The 23,170-nt window shown below is 42.8% G+C and overlaps 1 protein-coding gene across 1 annotated transcript; it reads right to left on the bottom strand.

Annotated features, from left to right (window-relative positions):
• Nucleotides 1-3,322: 3,322 nt before the first annotated feature.
• On the bottom strand, nt 3,323-21,869 carry SUSD2 (sushi domain containing 2). The gene is made up of 15 exons (XM_074159680.1): nt 21,803-21,869; nt 19,462-19,666; nt 17,969-18,120; nt 17,289-17,456; nt 16,898-17,072; nt 15,835-16,036; nt 15,062-15,147; nt 14,405-14,673; nt 12,915-13,058; nt 11,118-11,273; nt 10,664-10,912; nt 9,942-10,214; nt 9,322-9,504; nt 4,564-4,654; nt 3,323-3,404 (listed from the first exon to the last, which is right to left on the bottom strand). Exons 1-15 carry the CDS (start codon nt 21,867-21,869, stop codon nt 3,323-3,325), a joined length of 2,502 nt encoding a protein of 833 aa, XP_074015781.1.
• Nucleotides 21,870-23,170: the final 1,301 nt, after the last annotated feature.

Below are 23,170 nucleotides of genomic sequence, written 5' to 3'. Positions count from 1 at the left end.
CGGGAAGGCAGCGGCACGGTGACACCCCCCCCGGATCCCCTTCCCCAGCTCCCGCCCGCCGCCCAGGGGTACCCCGGGGGGGGACTGTCGGAGGGGTGGGGGGCAACCCGGGTCCCCTCGCCCACTGAACGGGGGGGTTAAGGGGAAAAGAACGGTACAAAGTGCCACGGGCACCCAGACGCTGGCCCGTGAGGGGACACGCGTGGCCGCGGTGACACGGCCACACAGAGCCCGCAGAGCGACAGAGTAATGCCGCTTTCTGAGAATGGCGAATGCACATGCAGGAAGATAGATTTTTTTGCTGTTGTTGTTGGTTCGGTTTGGTTTTTTTTCCTTTTTTTTTTCCTTTCCTTTTTTTCCCATCTACATGCAGACAGCAAAGGTAAAAAAAAAAGTGGAGGTGTTTGTGGCGCTGGAGGACATGGATTAGAGGCGGTTTTGGGTTGATGGTTGGACTTGATGTTCCTAAAGGGCCCTTCCAACCAGGAGCATTCTATGATTCCCTGATTCTAAAGTCTCAACTTCTACAAAGGCTCATTAGCCGACCTCTGAGATGGTTGAGCAACATCAGTGCTTCTTTGCTAGAAAACAACCAACAGGGGAAAAAAGCCCCAACCCAACCTTCAACAGCAAAAAAAACCCCACAGAAGGGGGCACTTGCTTTGTCAGGACTTGCTTTGTTCTTGTCCTTTTTGCGTCTTCACACCTTCGCTGTGCAACGGGGCGGCACCTTCCAGCATCTCCATTTCAGGTTTCAATTTCAATTTCACTGCTCTGAAAGAGGAAGCACCGAAATCCAGTTTGTGGGACTGTGCCAATACGCACTATGGTACGTCGCACCATGCGGAAGCCTCCCATCATATAAAGGTTGATTTTGAGGTGAAAAACGTGCTTAAATTTCTTTTGGCCTTTGCAATGTATCTGAAAAAAAAACAACAGAAAAATGATTACATACTGGCATGGCTTTATATGTATATTTTAATAGCACAGCATAGTAATGTGCCACATTCTTTTTAATTTGAGCTGAACTCCTACTGAATGTAGAATTTTTAAGCTGATGAAATGTTGGAAAACATTAGCAGTGTTCTGTTAGTTTGGCGTTATGCCTTTTTTTTTTAAATGGTAAATATGGAAATATTTAATTCCTCCTAACACATGCGATATATAAGCATGCTCAGCTCTTTGGCTCACAAATTCTGCTACGGTTCCTCATCCTGAACTTTGGTTGCACAAGAGCAGACTTGATTTTGTTGCCACTGAATGTATGTGTGTGTATGTTTGTGTGTGTGTGTGTATAAACCAGGGAATTAGAGCTCACTGTGATGGGAGAGTTACCGAGACGGAGCAGAAGGAACAGCTTATGGTGGGGGTGGGTGTTTGCTTCTACCACTGCTTTGTTTATGTTGGGATAAGCCAAATAATTCTGATTCATAGAAATCAACTGTGTTCTCAGATTAATGTAAAAATTTTTCAGGAGGGACCAGAGTTCTAATTCATCCCATATATTCCCTCCCCAGCCTGAGCCACTGACATCAAGTGCTGCGAGCGTTCTTTCACAAGCCATTGTGTGTGCAAGCAGCACTTCCTTGTGGCACAGCCTGTCTAACAGCGCGTGAGGCATTACTACTTTGTGATTTAATGACCCACAAAATTCTCCTCTCCAAGGACTTGGACCCCACCGTGTTACCCGTTCACCCGATTTCGATTCCATTTTATCTGGCATTCTGTTCCTTAAGGACACAGGAACAGAGAACGCTTATGAATTTTTAACACTGATAACAAAGTTCCCAAAGTCAACCTTCTATATCCCTGAAAGGCCGGTTCAGTCTTCCAGCGCTCCCAGGCAAAATCACTGTCGTTCATTCTGCTGCCCGCTTTCCCCGCACAGTTGATACCTGTGTATACAGCGGTTGCACTTTTTAAATTTTTATTTTAAACTCTTAACACGCTGGCAGTGAAGCCCCAGCTTGTTGCCAGTGATCATTCCCTCCTCTTCTTGCAAAATTCCAGGTTTTCTTTACAAGATTTTTCTTCCTTTTCTGTTGTAGAGAATTGTTTTTATTTCAACTTAGAGTATTCAAGATCACTTGTTCTCATTTTGTAATTTTCTGCTTGTGGTTTGTGGTCTCTGCTTACAAATAACAATGGCAACAGCAATGGCAGCTAATAAGTAATGAATAATTTTATACTTCATAATACATTGTCTGAGACGTTTCTTTCAATTTGTCTTGTTCCCATTATAATGTAAAATCTGTACTGCTTCACTCATTTAGTTTCCCTGTACATTTGGTGCGTAGTTTGTCCTTGCTTTTTGAAACCACCGTGATTTTCCAGTAGTTTATGAATTAAAGACCTGAGAATTCAGTAATTCTTTCACTGTCGGAAGAATTGCACGGCACAGAACTGACTTCACAAACCCTTTGGGGTGTTGGCAAAAGCAAATGGTGATTGGTTTTGGTAAAAGGATTCTGTGCAAGGTGGTAGTTCAGAAATCAGGTTTTAATGAGGATAACGAACCACGCCGTAATACAGCCACACAGCCAGATATTAAAACAGAAACAGTATGCACGTTGCAGTTATTCAAGGAAAACATTGCAAGTTTTGCCAAACATTTCCAGTGCAGGTAACAGATTTTTTGTTTTGAAGATGGACTCCAATTGGACAGTGAGTAAAAATGGATTTAAAAAAAAAAAATCATTAGAAGTTAACCTGGAAGGAAAGGTTGAAAGGTTTCATTTTCTGAGTCCTTCCCTTCCCTCCTTCCCTCCCAATTGTATCCTTTTAAAATTTGGTCAGAACTGAAATAAAAACGCCACTTTGAGTCTGTATTCAGAGACTTGCCAAAATGTAAAAACTCGATGTTTAAATACGTACAATATCTCCATACTAAAAAAACCCCCAACAATCTGCAGATTCAGCCCCACTTGCCAATATTCCGTCTGACGGTGCATCCACTTTCCCATCTATCTAAATCAGCCTCACGTGGCCCCAGAGTAGGCAAATGTTTCTCTGATGATGGCTAGCATTTGATTCTCTTCATTTGACCGGCTTCAAACTAACACCTGTGGCTTGGAGACTGATGCTTTTGGGAGCGTTATCCTCTGCCCCCGGCAGACGGTAGGCTGAGCCTGCCACCACGTAATCCCAGGATGTTGGTTATCCTTTCCCGTACAATCCCACACTCGTTACATTGAAAGGAGAAATCAAATGAGAGCATACTGTATGAAACCAGTGTTTTGTGTTCAGAAAGTCTATCTTTGTTGAAGGCTATCTTTGTTGCTGCGGACGTTTTACTCCTCTCCTGTGCTTTTTCTGTATTTCATTAAAAGCTCTTCTCGAATTTCGTTGTTTCTTGCTCAGATCCAACTCGAACCTCTGAAAGAAGTTTCTGGTTGGCTTTGCGTCTTTGGAAGAAAAGACAAAGAAAAAGATTAAAACCCAAAATGCTAGAGTTGACCATTAAAGTAGTTAGGATGATGTCATCACTTAGATCAAAGAGAGAAGAATATTGGGTTAGGTGGAATAGTAATGTTGCACCAGTTCTTAAAGTAGCAGTTCTGTGTAATTGATGGCTTCGTTCTGGTTTTTTAATTCTTTTTTGATGTACGGTGATGAATTTAGAGCATCGGTTCTGTAAGCTGCTCCCAAATGTGAGAAGCCTGTGCAGCTGTAATACTAGTATTTTAAACCGGTTGGGTTACACGTGGGAGTCTGGCCCGTGTAAAAACTGGCAAATATAGGAGATGTCCTTTGTCTGTGCATTTTTATATATGCAAAAAACATTAATTGCTGCAATTATCTACCCTGGGTTGAGTGTCCATTTTGGGTTTGCTTTTTTTTTACAGGGGAGAAAGAAGAAAGTGTCTTGTTAGCATTGGCTAACAGAATGAGTTATATACAGAATACGTGAAATCACAACAACCTTTTAAAACAAAGGATTAAAACCTCAAAGAAGTAATTTGCTAGCCACGTAATATTTTGTAGAGATTTCTATTAAAAATGTAATAATTTTTATAGCAAGTTTTTTTCTGTGTGGTAGAAAGGCTGCAAGAATGGGCAGTAAACTGAAAATTCTATTCACCTCTTTAGCACAAAAGCCATATAAGCATTCTCCGGGAAAATTCACACATGCCTAATGGTGGGAATATGTTCAAAGATATATGGAAAGTTACACCATCAGGCAATGCATTCCTTCGATGATACATCAAATTTACCTATTGGTATCATGAGCACACCTCTTCTGAAACAGAACACTTTTAATCAGGTAGCCTTATCACTCAGCAAATAAATTATTTGACCAAAATATCCTGTTTCTAATCAATTAATCAATCGATCAATCAATCAAATGTTTGCATGTCCTGACAATACGATTCCAACTTTGCTTCATAGTCTTCCAGCAGGACACAAAGACTATTCAGATTTGATTTTTTTCATAAAAGATTGTAGCAGGAGGATATCATGTTTGATTGCTTTGATATCGAGAAAAAATATTTTAAAGGTCTTAACACTTTAGCAGGTTTCTTTAGCAGGTTCATTTATGTTTTCAGTTCAGTTGGGTCTTACCTCTCCTTCCTACATAAGAAAGTCAGACGTGCCAGGACCGCAAGACCGACTACTCCAAAGACACAGCCAAGAAGAATTACTTGTTTGATATCTGAAAACCAGAGACCAACCACATCAAAACAGGGAGATATTGGTACATTTCTTCCATAGTCACATAGGACAGTTTTTTAAATTGTACATAATAGTGTTAATTTTACTGTGCTTTGTATTTGTGGAAGAAACTGGTAAAGAGTAGGAACTCACATAATTCCTACATTTGACAGTCAGGGCAGGTGGCTGCAAAAGCTAACACAAAGAAAGGATGGCTAGTGGTGAATGTGTGGTCAACATCATGAATGTACAATGTTTATGTAGAACTGCCAATCCCAACAGCTGACAATTTTACAATCCTTTTTCTTTACGGTTTGATTGCTTTAAAAATTTCCCCTATTTTAGCGTTAAAGTTTTGAAACCCCCTCTGCTGCTTCATGCTCTGTGTAAAAGAGAGCAAAAGCCGCTGTCCTGGTGTGGGTACGGTGAACGGCACCAGACAGCATGAAGATGCTGAAAGCGTCAATTTAATTCTGCCACTGCATGACAAGGATGCGTGAAAGATGGAAAGAAACCAGATAGGAAACAAATTTTGGTAACAAATCTCCTCTTGTTTTCTTATTCTACTAAAGAGTTGCAGATGACTGGTTTTGTGACCCTCCTCCCGACGTGGGACGGTGCCAGCAGGATGCTGCGAGGCTGCAGTGAGCAACGGAAGCTAAAGGTATCACGCAGGTACATTTTTTCTGACACATAAGAGAACTGGTAGAAGTTTAGGAGATGCAGCATTTGGAGTGAACTGCCTGGGACAAACAACGCTTCCTGAATTTTTTATCCTTTAAGGCAAATACCTGCTGGAGTATCACCACTGAAAAACTGCAGGTTTCAGTGTGAGCAGCCTTTGTCCCTGGTTCAGAGTCACACAGACATGTCGTTCCTTGGCTCTGAGACACTCTGGTGTCCTCTGGTCAAAGCAAATTCAATGGTCTGCCCTTTTTCTGCTCCTAGTGGCAGCACCGTGTGCGTGGATCAGGGAGCACTAAACAAACAGCCTGTTTAGAGGGAGGTGAGCAGGGGTGCATCTGAGCTTTACAGCATCTGGGCTGCGTTTTTCCAGCCCTTCCTTCCACCGCTTTGTGGTGCTTGCAGGAAGAACTGCCCCACCTGCACACAGTTGATGGCAGAGTGGATGTAGCTGATGTTTCCATGATCCTAGAACAGGTAATTTGTTTTCCAATTTGGTTTATACTGAAGTTTAAGTGAAGAGGTGGGTACATAAACTGTTTCACAGGCACTGGTCCTTCATCCCGTAACTTCCGTACAAGGCTCAAAAGCGTCCTTCCAGGCAGGAACCCTGGCTCTGCCAAAGGATGAGAACCCTCCACTGGCCTCGGTAGTTTGGCCCAGTGGTGTTTTGCCTCTAGTGTGAAATTTTGTATTTAATTTATAATCTCAGGTTATATTTCTTGATTGTGATATGTTTTGCAATCAGTCTCCTGGAAACAATAGACAGACAACAATTCCATAATAAGACGACCTAATGTTTTTTGGCATCCTCATCTGAAAAAAAAAAAGCGCAGAAGGCTAATGAGATTTCTGACAACTTTCCAAAAAGAATTGTATTTACACAGAGCCTGAGCCTGGAAAATGAAACCTAAAAGGGGTGGGGGGGGAAGGAAAAAACAAAAGACAGACAAAACCAGATTGCATTTAGCAACACCAGATTATTGTCTGTCACAAAGAGACTATATATATATATATATATATATATATTGCTAAGGTTTTATAAATTTTAGCTGCATTTTACTTCTGTTTTTACTCAATTCTCTTTTTTGGTTTTGCTGAATGGTTTCTTTTTCTTCCTCTCTGCGATATTCTGTGAAGGGAGGTTGCTGTGGTACTGGCAAGACTTGCAGTGGGATTGTAATTAGAAGCATAGCAAAATAATTATTAGCAGAGGATTTCCATGGAAACTTTAATTCAAGGAAGCAAAACGCAAAAGCAACAATATGCAGGCCCAACAGCATAATTTGTATTTGAAATTTCAAATACAGAAATGGATTTTGCAAAATAACTGGTGTTCAATTTTCTTGTTTCCGCCTCTCTTCCTATCCAGTTTTCCCAGAGCTCATGCCTTTATTTTAACTGGTTTAGCTTTTGAAAAAATGAAGCATACAGCAGCTAAAAAACCCTCGGTGATTTGCAACACAGAGGTTGAATCTGCTGTGCCACAGAACTGCAGCAAGTGTAATGGGCACAGCGCTGTGCAGAAGCACCCCTGGAAGCCGAGAATAATAGAGGGCTGGTCCCTGTGTCCTTCACCAGCATGAAAGAACTCATTTGAAAAAGTGCGTTTTAATAGTTCATGCTGGAAGTAGAAATGTGACCACTAATGGCAGTGGCTTGGTCAGTGGTCACCCGTTCAGGCGCCCAGAAATTTGGAAGTGCCGTCCGTTAATTTTGTCAGCATTTTCCTGGCACGGAGAAGCCCCTCTGTCACAGGACTCAGTAAAATGGGACATGGGCAAAACAGCTGCGTGCTGCTGCATAAAGAGGAAAACAGTGAAGAAAACTGATCCCGGTAACAACAGTTTTGACACTATCAAGATCTGTTCTGTACTTATGCCAAATTCAGAATCAACGCGAGGAAAACTGGCACTGGATTTCAGCTGTGTTTTAGACCGGAGGCAGAAATGTCTTTAGTGGAAAGTGAGTACTGGCTTCCACGCTATAAAAGTGCTAGAGGTTTAGAGAGAACTGAGAAGAACTTTGGATGGTTTTGCCTATCTTCTCTGGAGAGACTTGAACGTATCAATAAAATAACCTTCTCCAACAGAGACTGATGTCCAGCAGCAAATCTTATGATGCAAAAGGAGGAACAAGGCTAGGTACGAATGGCACTGTTAGGGCACAGCATTAAAAAAAAATGAATGTAGATCTGTGTATGCAATTTGTATCTTACGTTCTCCCGCTCAGTTGTCAGTATCCTGCTGCTGTGGCAGCATTGCCACACTCCAGCTTCCTGAGGCTGATAAAAGTCATCATTTTTGGCTCACATTTCAAAAATACAGCCCCAAATATCAAATAGTAAGGAAGGTCTTTGTTACAATCAGATCAAGAAAATTCTTCCACACCTTGTTGTTCTTTGTCATCTTTCCGGAAACCATGTGCTGGAAAATATTGCAGTTTTTGTTTGCTTATCCACAAAGCTGTGGCACGTCTCCATCACTCTGGATGCAGTTAATCTCTGCGTGTCCTCCAGCTCCTTCCCTCCCATCTCTCAGGACTGGCTTTTTGCCCCCCCCTTTCTCTAGTGCAAATGTCAGCATCCAGTTTGCTTATTGAGCCTGGCTGGCTTCTGCCCAGTATGTATGTGGTTGGTAGCAGCAATGGAAAAATGTTCTTAGCTTTCAGCTTGCCAAAATGTTTTGCCACTGACTTTTTAAGATCTGGCCTTACTTTGCGAAGATGTCATTCTTCTGAAACTTTTGGCAGCCGATCTATTATTACTGTGAACTATGAAGCATGCTGAATTATCTGCTAAACTTCTGAATCTCTCGTATTTTCAACAGTTAACTAAAGTACTCCGTATGCTCTGGCCTATCATATTAAACAGAAATGTTTTGAAATACCTCTAGTTTCACGTTTTCCAAAATAGCATCACTACTGAGATTGGCCCTGGGAATACAACCAGTTGCATATTGATTACTATCAGTGGCTGGTGCAACAGTCCATAAACGTTCACTCATCTATTTAAAATTAAGCAGCATTCCCTGTATGGTATATGCAAAATGTTCAATAATTATTTTTCATGCTAAAGTCCACAATCTGCTGCCCAAACTCCCTGTGTTTCATCTCACAAATATCACTAAACGTGGAGAACTGCATTGGAAACGAACAAGTAATTGGTGCAGGGCAGCGGAGGCTGGTGAGATGTGTCACCTGGCCAAGAATTCATTGCCGGTGCCTTGTGCACTTTCCACATTTCTCTGGAAGGTGCTCAGAATGGAGAATCTGTTGATATGAATTATTTGATGAGTACTTTCGGGAACAATTAGCTTAGTGTTAAAAGTGCTTCAACACTGCCATGTGGCCTTGCATCACCCTGGTGCTTTGAAACATTGCCATCTTGAGGACATTTGGAGTGTACGTGGTGTGTGAATAAAACGAAGTCAGAACTGTCAGAAAATATTGGGCAGTTTCCTGTAGATTGTAGAGACAACGTAACTGCTGCTAAATCAAATAATCCCAGGCTAATTGGTAATCTAACGGTAGTGACAAAGGAAGGGTAATACATTTCTCTTATTTATACTAAATACTATTATATCATTCACAACAATTTTACTGCTGCAGAATAATACGTTATGTTTTGAGGTAACATAATCCTTTGGAACAAAGAATGGAAACCTGCAATCAGCGTGTCTGCTCTTGAATCACAGGAGGGTTGAGGTTCCTTTCAGCTAAGCCTAGAGAAAGGGAAGCGTGTAGCCCTAAACCCTTAGAAAGAGTAGATACATTAAATAAAAAAAAACACCACAAAACCACCATAAACCAGCTGTTACTTAGATTTGAATATTAGCCTTTCTAGAAACCCAGGGATCTCATGTCCAGTGTCTTCCCAAGTAAGAGAAGTTGCTTTTGTCAAGGACCATCACTGGATACTGAGGTTGCCTTGTATGTGATAATGAATTTTTAATGTTAATTTGTGACATTTAAAAGGAAACAGACCTGCTCTCTTGACGCAGGTGGTTTTGTCTCCAGACCAGGTCCCCGTCACTTGGCAAGTTCTTTCCTTTGCCCCGCTGAGCGCATAGCCCTGATTGCAGGCAAAACTGATAGTCGAGCCCAGCAGGTAGTTAGTTCCGTTCTTCGTGCCGTTGATTGGGTGACCCAGCCAGCCACAAGAGATCACTGGTAAAAGAGACATATCTGGTTAAAGGATTTTGGGTTTGGACTAGCAAATCTCCATCACAATGATTCAAATGGTGTTTTAGTGGCAACTCATGGAAAGACAAAGATTTGTAGGCTAACTGAAAGACAGTACTTTCTGATTTTTTTTCAATTTTTTATTTTTAAGTCTAAGGAAGACAGGTGAAGGCACAGAAAATGAAGATAAGGGTTCTACACCGTGGTGTAGTGGTGGGAAAAATGGGAAGAAATTTATTCTGTGTTGTCTAACTATCCTACCAGCGCAGAGTTTTCCTGGTACAAGGACAATTCCTACCAATAAGAGTGTTTACAGATGCATGAACCCGCAGGTGAGCAAAGCCTCCTCGAACAACGTTAACTATTTACATGCCCTGCAGAAAGAACCGCAGTGACGGATGCTTTGTGGAATGTTGTATCACCTGGCTTTAGATTTTCTACCAGCAGCTTGTGATTCTGATGGGATCGTTTTGTGGAATTCCCCACTTCAAGGCTTCTTGTTGTCAGGACGTCGAATCTGCAGAAGGGGTCAGAGTCACAGAGCAAGACCATTTTTTCCACCAGTGGATCAGCAGGGTCTTCATGTGGAACGAACACGGGCAGAAAGGAAGCATTGTGCTTTTCCTGATAAACGAAGTCATTCAGTAAGGACTCCGTGTCATAAGTAAAGAGAGAAGTTCCATTTTCAACAGCCCCTTGGGAGATGGAGAAAGAAAGAGAGAGAGATTCATACATAACATTGTCTGCAGACCTGGACCACCTTCTGCTACTGATCCAAGTGTGTAAACGTAGCTAGAGCTGGCAGAGATCTACAAAGCCCTACAGCTTCCTTCCAATCAAGATTATTTTTCCTTTTCATATGCAGCATCTTAACACTAAGCTGACCACGGTAGATGGAATTCTGAAAACGGAAGCTCTCAAATATGACTCTTGATGGAACAAAGTGCAGGACACTCCATCGTGGTTCTGTCTTCATTTGGCTAGATCCATTACCCACTTGGGTAGAGGAGGGCATACTTCTCTTACTCCCTGCTTTTCTCCCAGTGTAGGTTGCTTAACACAGACATCATTTGCTAGTCTGCAAATCACAAGCTGTTTTGAATTTCTAAAGAAAACATAATAATAAGCCAGAGGAATGACTTACAGTTAGCTCCAAACTCAAACACCTGCTGGGGACTTGCATGAACTGACATAGTGGTTTTATTCCTGAAGGTATAGTCATCCTCTGTATTGTCATTCATTACCCCGAAGAGACCCTGTGTGTGATTCATAAACTTCTCTGGGAGCAGAACTGTCACGGTCAGAAATCCTCCAATTCCCCTTATTTCCACTCCAGAGCCAGAAGAGAACATTGCTGTGATCTTCTGATCAACTGTAGAATGGAGAAAGAGGCCTATAACAACGAGAAGAAGAGGACAAAATAGTTAATCATCCATAGTGAACAGATTGTTGTGCCATTAGTTTTAACCATTTTTCATAAAGCTTTTTCTCCCTTCCATTCTGGGCTACATTCCGAGAAGCTTTTAAAGGGAGGCCACATCTTAATACCTACAACTGCAGTAAGACAGTAGCTTACAAGGCTGATATTTGTAACTAACCTTTCAGGTCCAGCCAACTTTGCTCGGAGAAGTTGACAACCCTCTGGTTCAGCAGGACCTGCAGATTCAAGTCCTCCGAGTAGCGCACTTCGATCACATCGGAGTTGTTCTCCTGCATGGCTACCGCAGCCAAGCCTGTCACCTGAGCCCCAGTTCCTTCCAAGTGAAAAAACAACCCCTCAGAATACCCATAGACATGACAGAGTAAATGTGGAAGGTTATAATGATGCAGGCAAAAAAACTCTCCAGATATTTCCTAAAATTACATATGATTATTTATATTTGAGGGAATTGCTAAGCATATAAGTCACATAAAAACCCACAGTATAGGTCTCCTACCAGTATAGCGTATTGAAAGCAGAATGTTTAATGCTAAAAAAGCCTGGCAATTCTAGATTCTTCATCCCAGTGGCAGTGGCTGAGCTATGTAAGAAGACCAGTTGATCTCCTTCTTGCACATTCAGTCCTGAGAATAAGGCCTGGGAAAATCAAAGATAATTTCGAGGCGGGCATGACAGAAAAAAGAACAAAAATTTAAGAAACTGAACTTCAGAATAAACTGCTCAGTGAGTCATGCCACTTCTACCACAAACATGGTAAGATCTGTCAAGGGCAAAATATTTCCTTGATAATCTCCATCCAATACAACATGATATTCAGCATAAACGTTCATGTCTACATGGGCAGTGAAATGCACAGGCAATTTTTAGTCCATCCTGGTAATTCTAGCAGAAGTGCCAAATCCTTGAAGTGCATCCCTGAGGTCAGCTGGAATATTCTTTCCTGAGGCAAGCCTAGTATTTTCTGTACTGTAAAACAGCACTAAATACAGGAAAGGCATAAACAAAAGTATCTGACATAGGGCTTTTCAGTTTGTCATAAGAAGCAGAATCCCATTCTGCTGTTCCATTCTCTATTTTTCCTTCATTTTAAACTGCAGGTATATGACAATCTCTTCCTTACAGGCTGGTTTGCAATCTGCCCGTTCCAATCATGAAGGACACAGGTACCTCCAGAAAGCTGCTTCTGCCCTCGGTTTTGTTTTACCAACAAACCAGGACAATCAGGCCCTTTGAATTAAAAAAATCACCCCCTTAACCAACTTCCCACCAGACATTCTGCACTTTTCTGCTGGAGTTTGAGGTGCTCAGAAAGAGTATCCATCCCCATCCAAAGCATGTTTTCTGAGCTCCTTCTGGGACATTTTTGCTCTATCAGCACATGCATGTGTATAGAGCTAACACAGAAATCATAGAATCATAGAATCATCTAGGTTGGAAGCGACCTTCGAGATCATCTAGTCCAACCATCAAAATAAATAAAATAAAGCAAAAAAATAAGAAAAATAAAAATAAAAAAATTAAATAATTAAAATTAATAAAATAAAATAAAATAAAGCAGGCATACGCTTACCTGCTTTCTATTAATTTTCAGGTACAATACTATCAGAACGCATCAGCTGTAGCTACGGCTGTTCACTGGTTCCTAGAAGTGACCTTTTGTTTCCTTATAGATGGGGATGGGCACGGAGAGAAATGAGAATAGTTTTCTTGAGCTCTTAAACACAACAGAAAACCTTATATTTCCATTACTCAAACCCAATAAAACTGCAAATAATCTTTGATTAGGAAGCTATTTTTTTTCCTGAATATTTTGTTTGCCTTCTGATTAGCTTCAAAACATTGGCCTTTCACAAATGGGCAAAAAAAGGAGAAGACTAGAGAAGACAGAAAGCGCAAACCAAGCAACCTCAGAAGCTATTATTTGTCATCACCGCTTCCTCTCTTACCAACTCACCGTTGGGAAAGTGTACCTGCTGTGTCCTCCCTTGCACTCTCAGGGATGTGAGATCAGACTCTACCAATGTGTATTCTCCTTGACCTTTGAAGGTGAAGTTCAGACCATCAAACGTGAGGAAGTGAGGATCCCCAAAAGCAGATGCTGTTTTTAAAAGCAAAAAGAAGGAAAGAAGATAAGCAAAACCCACAACCCGTTGCTCCTCTTCTTAGGTTCATGAGAAAAAAGGTATCTCATTGTGGTGATCCAAAGAATGGCATTTAAACAAAGGAAGAAATGCAAGACTGATCCATGGTAAATGTGATGTGAGTAACAACCATGACAACCTTGAACAGCTCTGTGGGAATGCTGAGAAACATCATTCCAGTTACTCTTATCTTCAGCGGCCAACGTTTAGGGCTGCACTTCAAAAGGTAGTTATGGGCAGCGATACTTATTTGGTAAATCCTCTACCAGAATCCCTGCTGTCAGACTAGAAGCCTGGTTTGCGTGAAATTTATGGGGAGGTTTGGGCACGAACACAGCGCTTGGTGGACAATCACTAGACTGTGTCTCACTCTGGTTACCATCACTCGACCAGATCTTTGACCCTGCCTGGCAGACTGACTTCTCAGCTTTCCTTCAGACCTGCCTTGGCACCACAAACTCACCTGGAGATCTGGACTCTCGGCTGAGTGCTGCTGCCATCGTCGTGCCCACCCTGCTCACCTTGCCCAGGACTGGGCCATGGGCTGGTGGGGACCTTGCCCTTCCAACCTTGTTATCACACTTGGCTCCCAGCTCCCTATTCCTTTGTCACTTCCAGGCAGGAAAATTTGATGGGGGAAATCAGGAAGGACTTCCAGTCTCCATTGTTGCTAGTCCTGGGAGAGTCTTGTGTTGTGTCCCACCACGTCCTAACTACCTCCCTCAGTGCCTTCTGCAGTCTTCTCCCTTTTCCCTGAAGCAAACCACTGCTTTTTTGTACTTCCTTCTTTATGGGAGGCCACAATCCTGCTGGACACCTCACCACCCCAGCAGCATAGAAGAAGACAAGACGTGGCAGCAACAGAGTTATGGCAAGACTTCAGGACTGCTTGAAAGCAAGGGGCAGGAGCAATAGGCACACATAAATGGTAAAGCTTCCATGGTTGATATGAGTAGCATTTTTCAGCATGACAGCTTTTCTAGCTGTCATTAACCATCCCTAGCCATCTTCTTTCTAACAAAGTGCCCACTGATGATGGGAAGTCATGGATATTGACTACAAAACTTCAGTTATTTAGGTTCCAGGGGTTAATGAGATGCTCAACAGTGAAAAATCTTGCAGGACAACTAAAAACATCCTACAGATTTTGCCACTGATAGATCACTAGAAACATTCTATTGGAAATCTTCCACAGGACATTGTACCCTCGCCATTGTCAGCTGACACATACATGTACAAATATTCTAAAAGCCAATGCTGCATCAAAAAGCTACACTCCGTAACGGAATTCTGAAGCTCTTACCAGCTCGGGGCGGGCGATATGTCCTGCAGTCGCTGGAGGACCGCTTTTCCATATAGATGTGACAATTATCAGACCACAGGCAGCAGTAATAGAAGCTGATGACGTCGTAAAGCCAATGGGAAAAGCCAGGTATCCGGGGAGGCTTCAGGAAAGGTGGTGACCCCCAGTCGTGGCCTCGATCGGGCGTGCTGCCCCCCGTGGAGTCATGCGTGAGGATCTGGGTCCCCGTGTGGTCGTAGCAACACTGCTGTCCTGCTGCGTACTGCGGACTGGTTGAGAAGAAAGTCATTGTTCAGCTCTGTGAAGCCCGTTCGTATTTAGAGGTTACCTACTGCCTTTTTTTCTATGAGTATGGCTAACTGTTTTGGTTGCCAAGCTTTATATGATGTCCAGAGATGATACCTCCCAGCTAGACTTTCCCCCTCCTGCGCCCCTTAGGTATCCTAAGGTTTAGCACAGTGCAATTAATTGCTTATTAAATCTAGGGTTTTAACTTCACCTCAGCAATGATGGCCAATACCTGAATAAGAGGGAAACAATGGTTGCCGTGAGCCTGAGGGTTGAGAGTCCAGAGACCTTTGTGACTTCTGGGACGCTGCTATCTCTGAGGTGGAATGAGTCATAAAAAAAATGCAGTTTTAAAAAAATTTTCTTTACCTGGCTTGGATGGCTCTCACGCAATGCACAGCACCAGGGTGGTAGGTACACACACTCCCCTTTTCAATGTCACAGCCATAATCTGTCTGAAAAAGAGCAACGCTCACACTTAATGGGGTTCTTTCCCCATTGTCCTTTCTGGTTTTGTGTCCTCTCCCCACCTTGAGGTCTGTGTAAAGTCTGAATGAACCGTTGTGTGTTGAGTAGCACGGAAGGACAGGAAAAACAGTGAATTTAATACTGCAATGATGGGAGAGACTGGTTAGTCTGACCTGAGCATCTTACAGTCCGTTACCACAGACCTTGAGGCACAGACACAGCGAGATGGGGCGTTCAGCTAGAAGCGCATAACAAACAGATCACACCAGACTAAACTTAACTTTTGTCCTATGTTCTTAGGCAGAGACAGTGCAGTAATTCTAATTTTTTTTTCTTCACGTGCTTTTAACTGTATCATTTAAAATACACATCCTGTTTGGAGCTTCCTAACCGGGAAAGGATATAACAAAATTACCTAATGTTTTGTTTGGGTTGTTGTTTTTTTTCTGAAGGGCACTTCCATCACCTGTCCTACAGGCACTTTTTTTATCTATACTACCTGGATAAGCTGTACCTGCCTCTGCCATTTGACATGCCACTTGTGCAAACTGAAATATAATTTCATTTCCTTATAATGACTTTTAGAGAGGGAAGAGGGGTGTGTGGGGAGTATGGAATTCCTTGAGCTTCTACACGGAAAGGTAATAAGGCAGAGGGATCAATTAATAACTCACGTGGAACCTGCCGGTATCAGCTCTCGCCTGTGCCAAGGTGCAAGGGCAATCTATAATTTCTTTCAGGAAGTCTGGAAGCTTCTCCTCTTTTTTCTTCCAGTCTATACATTTCGCAGTTGCCCATGCATTTGGGTCTTTTCTGAAGTCTTGCCCAAGGTGCCAAGCCAAGGCATGGTCTGAGCTCCAGATTGATGGAACGTTGCTGGGGAAAAAAAAAAAAAAGAGCTAAAAAGTAGATCTGACAGCTGAACAAGCACTGTTTGGGCAGTAATACTGTGTCTTAATCACTAACTATAATTACAAAGAATCTTTCAACTTGTGAGCTGTTATTTCCTTACAAAGGCTGCTGCTTTCTTTTTCCTGCAAAAAGTTACAGCAAATCAAAATTTTCCTAATGTAGAAGGTGACATGACAGCATGCAGCAAGTATGCGATAACCAGAATACATTTGAGCATTTGTGACTCTGGCTTACATGGGTCTTTTTAGAGACAGGTTTTTCTATTCATGCCTCTTCCCATCGTAGTTCCTTTTAGGCTGGAATGACGAATGTCTGGATTCTGTAACAAAACCTAACCCTGTGCCCCGGTGACATCAGACCTGATGGGGATAGATGGGGAGAAAGCACTCAGAGTCCTTGAAGTCTTCCAAGGCCACTCTGCTTTCCACCCGTGAAAAAACATCATAAAGAAAATGTAATTTAAAAAAAAAAAAAAAAAAAAGGTTACTCTTCTGTGGGTAGCGACTCGTAAATGTTAAAAAATGTTTTAGTGTATTAGTAGTGTGTTCTAGCACTGAAGAGGTGGCATTTGTATTTTCACAGGGGAGGTGGTGAGCGGTTGCCCTTGCATTGCTCCCCTGTGCCCTCTTCTCTTAGTAAACTCTCTTTATCTCCACCCATGACTTTCTCACTTTCACCTTTTCAGTTTTCTCCCCAGTTTTTCATGTGAAATGGAGCCTGAGTTTAAACTCATGAGCCGGTTTTAAACATCCAAGGAGGCAGCAGCTTTAATGCAGGAAGCAGTAACAAGGTACCGATGATAAATGAATGTTGTGATGTACTTGCCTCTGCCCGCCAGAATAGTTGCTGGGTGTAATTCTCAAAATTCCAAAGTCCCATGTACTGTACTTTTCTTCAGCAGGTACAGGAAGGAAAGAAAAATTCCCAGAATTGGGGATTTGTTTTGCCAAAGTATAAAGATATTTCCATTCAGCTGACCAGTTTTCCGAGTAACTGTCACCTGTCACACAGAGGAAGAAAATTGTTTCAGGTGCTGGAAAAGAACAATTACCACAAGATTGAAACCAGATGTCTCCACTCACATGTAGATGGAGAGGGAAAGCTGCCAATATTGTCATGAGCTATTTATACCCGCAGATCTCTGGTTGAGGCCAGTGGAAGGACCATGTGCTGTGCAGAGCTCTGTTTGTGTGCAGGTAGGACAGTGTCACTTTACCTGTTTCCTGGTATCCCCAGACTTCTATGTTGACTCTGGGCGCTGCAAGTACCTGGTGCGTCCAGGTAAGAGTTAAGTTTCCATCAGTGTTGGGGGTGCCATAGTATTGCCATTTTGTCTCATTTACCAATGTGCATTTTTCTCCATCTGCAACTTTGCTGTGATGCACTGTGTTACAGAATGGAAAAAAAAGGATTAGTGATATTTCTGCTTTGTGTAGGTCTGAAAAGGTGTCACTGTGTTATTTAAGATTTAGCAGTATTTCCCCTAGGTATGTTTTCTAACAGGATGCATGATAGAAAAAGAGCAAGCAAAAGCTGAGGGAATGTAACCCTTACTAATGTCTGTAGTCCCTCCATTACAACACCAGGAGGCAGTTATTTTCTGATAGAAGTAGCTATAAAAAGGGAAGTGTTGTGGTCAACCTCATTTTTAGGCAGGACTTTTTATGTGTTAAAGGTGCAGCTGCTGTATAGCAGCAGAACACCATTGCTGTGAAAGTTCATCTCTCAAAATCTGAATTAGCACAAGGGCAGCAAGAATCACTTTGCTGAGGCCAAACAGCCTCAAGGGAGGAGGTTAAGGAAGAAGAAAAGTGCTCAAAAGGGAAAGGCTTATATAGTCTTGCATCCGTGGAGCGGGAACATAGAAAGAAGAGGGATACTGTAGATCTATGTAACCTGATAACCAAGTTCCAGAGTATGGAAACGTCTTCCCACTATCTGTAGAAACATCAAAAGGGATGAAACCAGTCTCATACAGCAATGGGGAGATGCAGTGGGCTCTTCCATCCTGACCAACATAGCCATGGGTTGTGACTTTCTGCTTGAACCTGTTGGTGTTAGAAACAATTTTCAGCATCACCGTTGAGAGGAGGAAGATGCCGAATGTCTCAGTTGCATTTCATTAAGCAACCTTGTGTCATGCGTGGATCATTCCAAGTCCTGTGGCTGCTTTGCTTGTAGCAGTGAATACAAACTGGAAAAAATTTGTGTACTTTGTGCTTATTACACCGGCGTGGGTTCTGCTGTGCACTGCACAAACACACAGCAATCTGCAAGCCTTAGATTTACTATTTAATTACTGGGGTGGGGGGGCGTGATAAATCAGCCACAGAGGGACAGCAGGAAGACAAAGGTGATGTTATAGGATTAACAGGATCACAGGGTGGCTAACATTGATCACGATACGCAGGCATTGCAAATTTCTGGTTTTGTGGGGTTTTTTTGCTGGTAAATCCTGTGCACACAATGAAAGTAATTCCGTGCAGTTCTAGAATTTCTGTTGCAAAGATTAACTCAGGACTCATTGCTCGTTATTTAAGCATCTGCCTCCAGTTAGGGCTCTTGCCCAGTGCGCTAACATGTGATCCCACCCATGGCTCTTCAGGATTGATGTATGGTGACTGTGTAGCTACCTCAAATTCCATAGGGAGTCAGAGCCTGCCAGTAAGCAGTGCCTTTGCTTGTCTGCGCTTAGGTTTATATTGCCCATAATAATGCAACTGTGCAGGTAATTCAAAGTACGCACTCGTGTTCTACAGAATAAATGCCTGGGTCAAAGGTTTTCCTGATGGAGAGCTAAAAACCTTCCCAGGTGCCGCTATCCAGAGGGGAAGGACTCCAAAATCTCACCCAGAACCTTCTGTGGAAAGAACCTCAGGATGTTGGGGTCAGTAAAATTCAGTGTGCCCTATGTATTGCATGTGTGACACACGTACACGGGCTGCCACGCTTAGGATCCACAGCTTACAGGAAAAAGATAAGGTGCCCTCCCTACATTTTTTTTTTCTCATTCAGATTAAGAAATGAATACTTCTTTTTCACAGTATGGAAATGTTAAAAAAATATTGACAAGAAAGAGTCCCAAAAGGAAGATGTTTTAGGAAAGTCACCATTTTTATATGTTAAGGGAAGAACTAGCAAAATAATGATTGTATTGTGCAATAACTGGACCTAAATGAAATGATCCTGTGTAGAGATACAGACAATGTGTCTCCTTGAGGGTGAGGATTACCAGAACTCTTGCATGTTTCAGGATTCTTACAACTTTACAGAGTAAGTTTTCACTCCTGTGTAGACAAGTCTTGTTTTGTGGTAATTACCTATTGTTGGAAAGTGAGCTAAGAAAGGTTCACCTCCCTCTGGCAGAGGAGCATAAAACCATGACCCACCTGCACATTATCACTGAAGAGGCATTAAAAGTTGCATTTTCAATCAAAAAGTCTTTGCCTCCCATCAGAGATCCCGAGTATGGAGAAATCTGAAGACAAAATTCCTTATAATCAGGACAGCAATTCCCCAAGGACTGGCATGTCACCTGGCAAGAACAGGCACCGAGCAGCTCCCCACATTGGTGTGCGCAAGAGTCTTGAGCTCCTGGTTCAAGGAAGGAAAAACATAGTCAGGAATGTTATTGAACTCTTCTAGATGTTCTCTGAAGCAGAAGTACATCTTCTAAAGGACTACTGTAAATAAATGAAGTAGGCTGGTTATGTTAGTTTAGGAATGTATTTAGGTGAAGGCTGTCATTACCTGTGTATTAAGATTGCTCCATTTGGAATAGAAAAATTGTTATTTAGCCCACCAGACAGTATATAACTTCACCAACTCCATGGGTGTTTGTACATCTAATAGAAGGATAAATCCCCAGAGGAGCACCTCAGTTAGTGTCACTAATTTTATTTATTTCTGAGAGTAGGTCTGAAGCAAACCGTGATGGGGTCCCGTCACTGTCAACCCTCCATGGGAATCACTGGAACGGAAGGCTGGTGCTCTTGGATGAATGGAAAGCTGACATTAGCAACAAAGCGTGCTCCAATATCAGATTATGAAAAGGTACTGAAATTTCTTTCTATTGTGCAATTTATTTGAGTCTAACCTTAACAAGGTAGCTGTTGAGTAGGTACAGACGGATGACTAGGCCCTTGCCTGAGGTCTGGCTGAACAGACCATGAGTAATTACTGGACACAATATGAAAAATTGCTCAACACAAATAAACCAGTGCAAAGGTGACAGACATTACGGTAACCCCAAGAAATGGCTGGATTTCACAAACAGTTAAGGGGGAGTTAAGTGAGATGGAAAAGCTGCACGGACACTGGGAACACAGGATCTTTTGGGGAGTGAAATCTTGCAAGGGCAACAGGGCTTGGGTAATTACATCAATAACACCAGGCAATGCTGAGATGGCCTAGGTAAGTATCAGAAATTCTAAATTTCGACATGGATGTAGCAAAATTAGGACCAATGATGAAACAATAATTAGAGGAGGGTTGCTTGTTTGGGAGAACACAAGCAGAAAGAAGGGGTCAAAGAGCGTGGTGAAGAACAAGCACAGGAAAATGGAGAGAAGGGAAAATAGGAGCCAGTCACACATAAACAAGCCATCAGTAGTTTTCTCTGAGCCCTGCACCTGATCACCATAGCCATTTTATTACATTCTGTTGCTATTTTCTGTATCACCTCACTCTCTTGTGTGTGCGTGTGAGCAGGATGAACCAGCCAGTCACCAGACCTGCACGTGGAGAGACCCCGGCTCTGAGCTATTGACCACGTTAAGGATATTCAAAGCCTGTGTTGGCACACGAGGTGTCTGTAATGTGTTGGGTCTGGGAATCTGGAGAGAAAAGCTGGGTTTGTGTTTCTGCTAGTGACCTTCCAGTGTGATCCGAACTGGGAGGTGTGCGGGTGTCCGGGAGGGCTGGCCGTGATTGTTTGGATGCCAGCAGGAGCTCTGCTCTGCGTTAGCCTGTGGGGCTGGCTGTGTTAGTGTGATGGGTCTAGGATGTGGATCTACTGCATCCCAAAAGCTGCTGGAACCACCTACTCCTCAGAGGTCATTAGCAATGTATGAATGAGATCAGGAGAAGAGGAAAGAATTTACCCCTCATGGGGCTGAAGAGCAATCTCGTGCAGTTCCAGGTGTGTCAGCTTCGGTCGAAGTGAGGAGAAAATGTCACTGAGTGTTGTCACAAACTGTTGTTTGTGTATGGGGTGGAGGGACAGGGAGGGCTGTCTGGGGTTTTTTGGTAGGATGGAGAGATCAAGAAAAGGAAAAGGTAGTAAAATTTCTCTCTCTGCTGGCCTTCTTCCTTTATCCTGGGAAAATACATGGGTGTGTGGCAGGAAAGAACAGGAACAGTAGTGATTCAGAAATAAAACTCAGCCTTCGTTCTATAGCAGAAAACCTGCCTGCGGTGGAGGTAGAAACTCTGGTTCGATATAGAGAGCTAGAAAGTTGCTGTGTGTCTTTAAAAATATCTACTGCGTTCTCCAGATTGTCTGTTTACTTACAGAAAAGATCCAGGTCCTACTGGAAATTACAGAGGAAGGGGCTGAAAATGACACCGTGCTGGTAAAAGCCAGGCCATGTGCCTTTGCTTTAGTGTCTACAAAGGGTATCAATAATTAATAATAATTAATAATCAATAATAACCGAGGTGTGTATATCACAGTTCAGAAGTCAAAAAAGTTTGTAGTTAAAAGCAGCAAAATTTTTGAAAGTCACTCACCTGCATTCCAAAGAGTAGTGAGGGTGAAGAGAGTGAAGAAAGAAACATCTACGCCAATGAATTTCATGTTTTTTCCAGCTGGTTCAGGAGGGCTGATTGTGGTAGCCTTTGTTCCCGGCCGGGAAAAGCCTTTTATAGAAACACGTGCCCAGAAATAAACAAGATTCTCGCTGTTCAAAGGTTTGTTTTAAACTACTGAAGCGCAGCAAATCGGAGGAGATGCTCCTTTTCAGAGGTCATCTCTGACTCAGGAGAAGCTGCAGGGGGTGGGGGGAGTAGTTAGCACAACTCCTACACATTATTTTAATAGTTACTTTTTTTTTTTTCTGAAATGGAAGATGTGTCTTGCAAGCATTTCTGCTCCAAAGTTCAAGACCACGGGGTAATTGGCCACAAGGGTTTTAATTTTACTGGAGGAACTAAAAGTGGTTATCAGTAAGGAGAATGATAAAGAATAAATGCTGACAGTGCAGTTTAGCTCAGGAGATAATGAGACACTGAGAAAGCACATTTACTGCACAGAATGTGCCTTGTTTACAACGAGGGTTGTAAACAGGAGAGGTAAAAAGAGATTCTGAGGAAGGTACAATTGGAAATGGCACGGTATATGTAATTGGTGGTGGGGTGTAGCCAGTGAGCACAGGTGCTCCATTAGTTAATACTTAGTAAATACACTTTTTCTCTCAGGGGCTGTGGCTAGAGGGCATTGCTCCACTTAGGGTTGGGTAAAAGCCATGCATGGGGGGCACAGAAGAGCTTTTGCCAAGCCCTACCTATGGAGGAGGTGAGTCCAGCTCAAGTAAGGGGAAGGGGGTGGAGGAGGTTGTTGGGGCGTGTGGAAGAGGTGGGTCTGTGCTTGGAGTTGTGTGTCCTGCGTAAGACAAGGGTCCATGTGGCCGGGACCATCCTGGGCAACCTGAGAGAGACAGTGGGGGTGCTGTGGGCAGCCCATGAGAAAATTCTCGAGAGCTGATGTAGTTAGCCTGGAGGAGAAGAGGGAGGAGAGGGAAGGTGTCCCGCCGAGAGACTGGCTCTCTGAGAACAGTTAAAAAATGTAATTACGGATAATTTCCTCTAGATGCCTCCCGAGGAGTGGGGATGGAGCCCCCAGCCACCCAGGAGAAGAGGGTCTCAGCCTGTCGTGGGCCCTCCGAAGTACAGCAAAATGATGATCCTGTGCCAGTTCCCAGGGACCACAAACAGCACAACAGGGAACACCTACAGCAGGTAACGTGTAACAAAACACAGCCCCGAGAACAAGCACAACGAGTCTGAGAGCAAATAAATCAACATTCATACAATGAATGCTTATAACAAATTTGTTCGACCGTGCTCTGGTCAGGTTTGTTGTTATCTCCAGCCCTGCGT

This window comes from Numenius arquata, chromosome 16 (genome assembly GCF_964106895.1).
Source record: "Numenius arquata chromosome 16, bNumArq3.hap1.1, whole genome shotgun sequence".
In the NCBI taxonomy this organism is placed as follows: domain Eukaryota; kingdom Metazoa; phylum Chordata; class Aves; order Charadriiformes; family Scolopacidae; genus Numenius; species Numenius arquata.
Note: the sequence above shows the minus strand (reverse complement) of the source record. Positions and strands in the feature narration are given on the sequence as shown.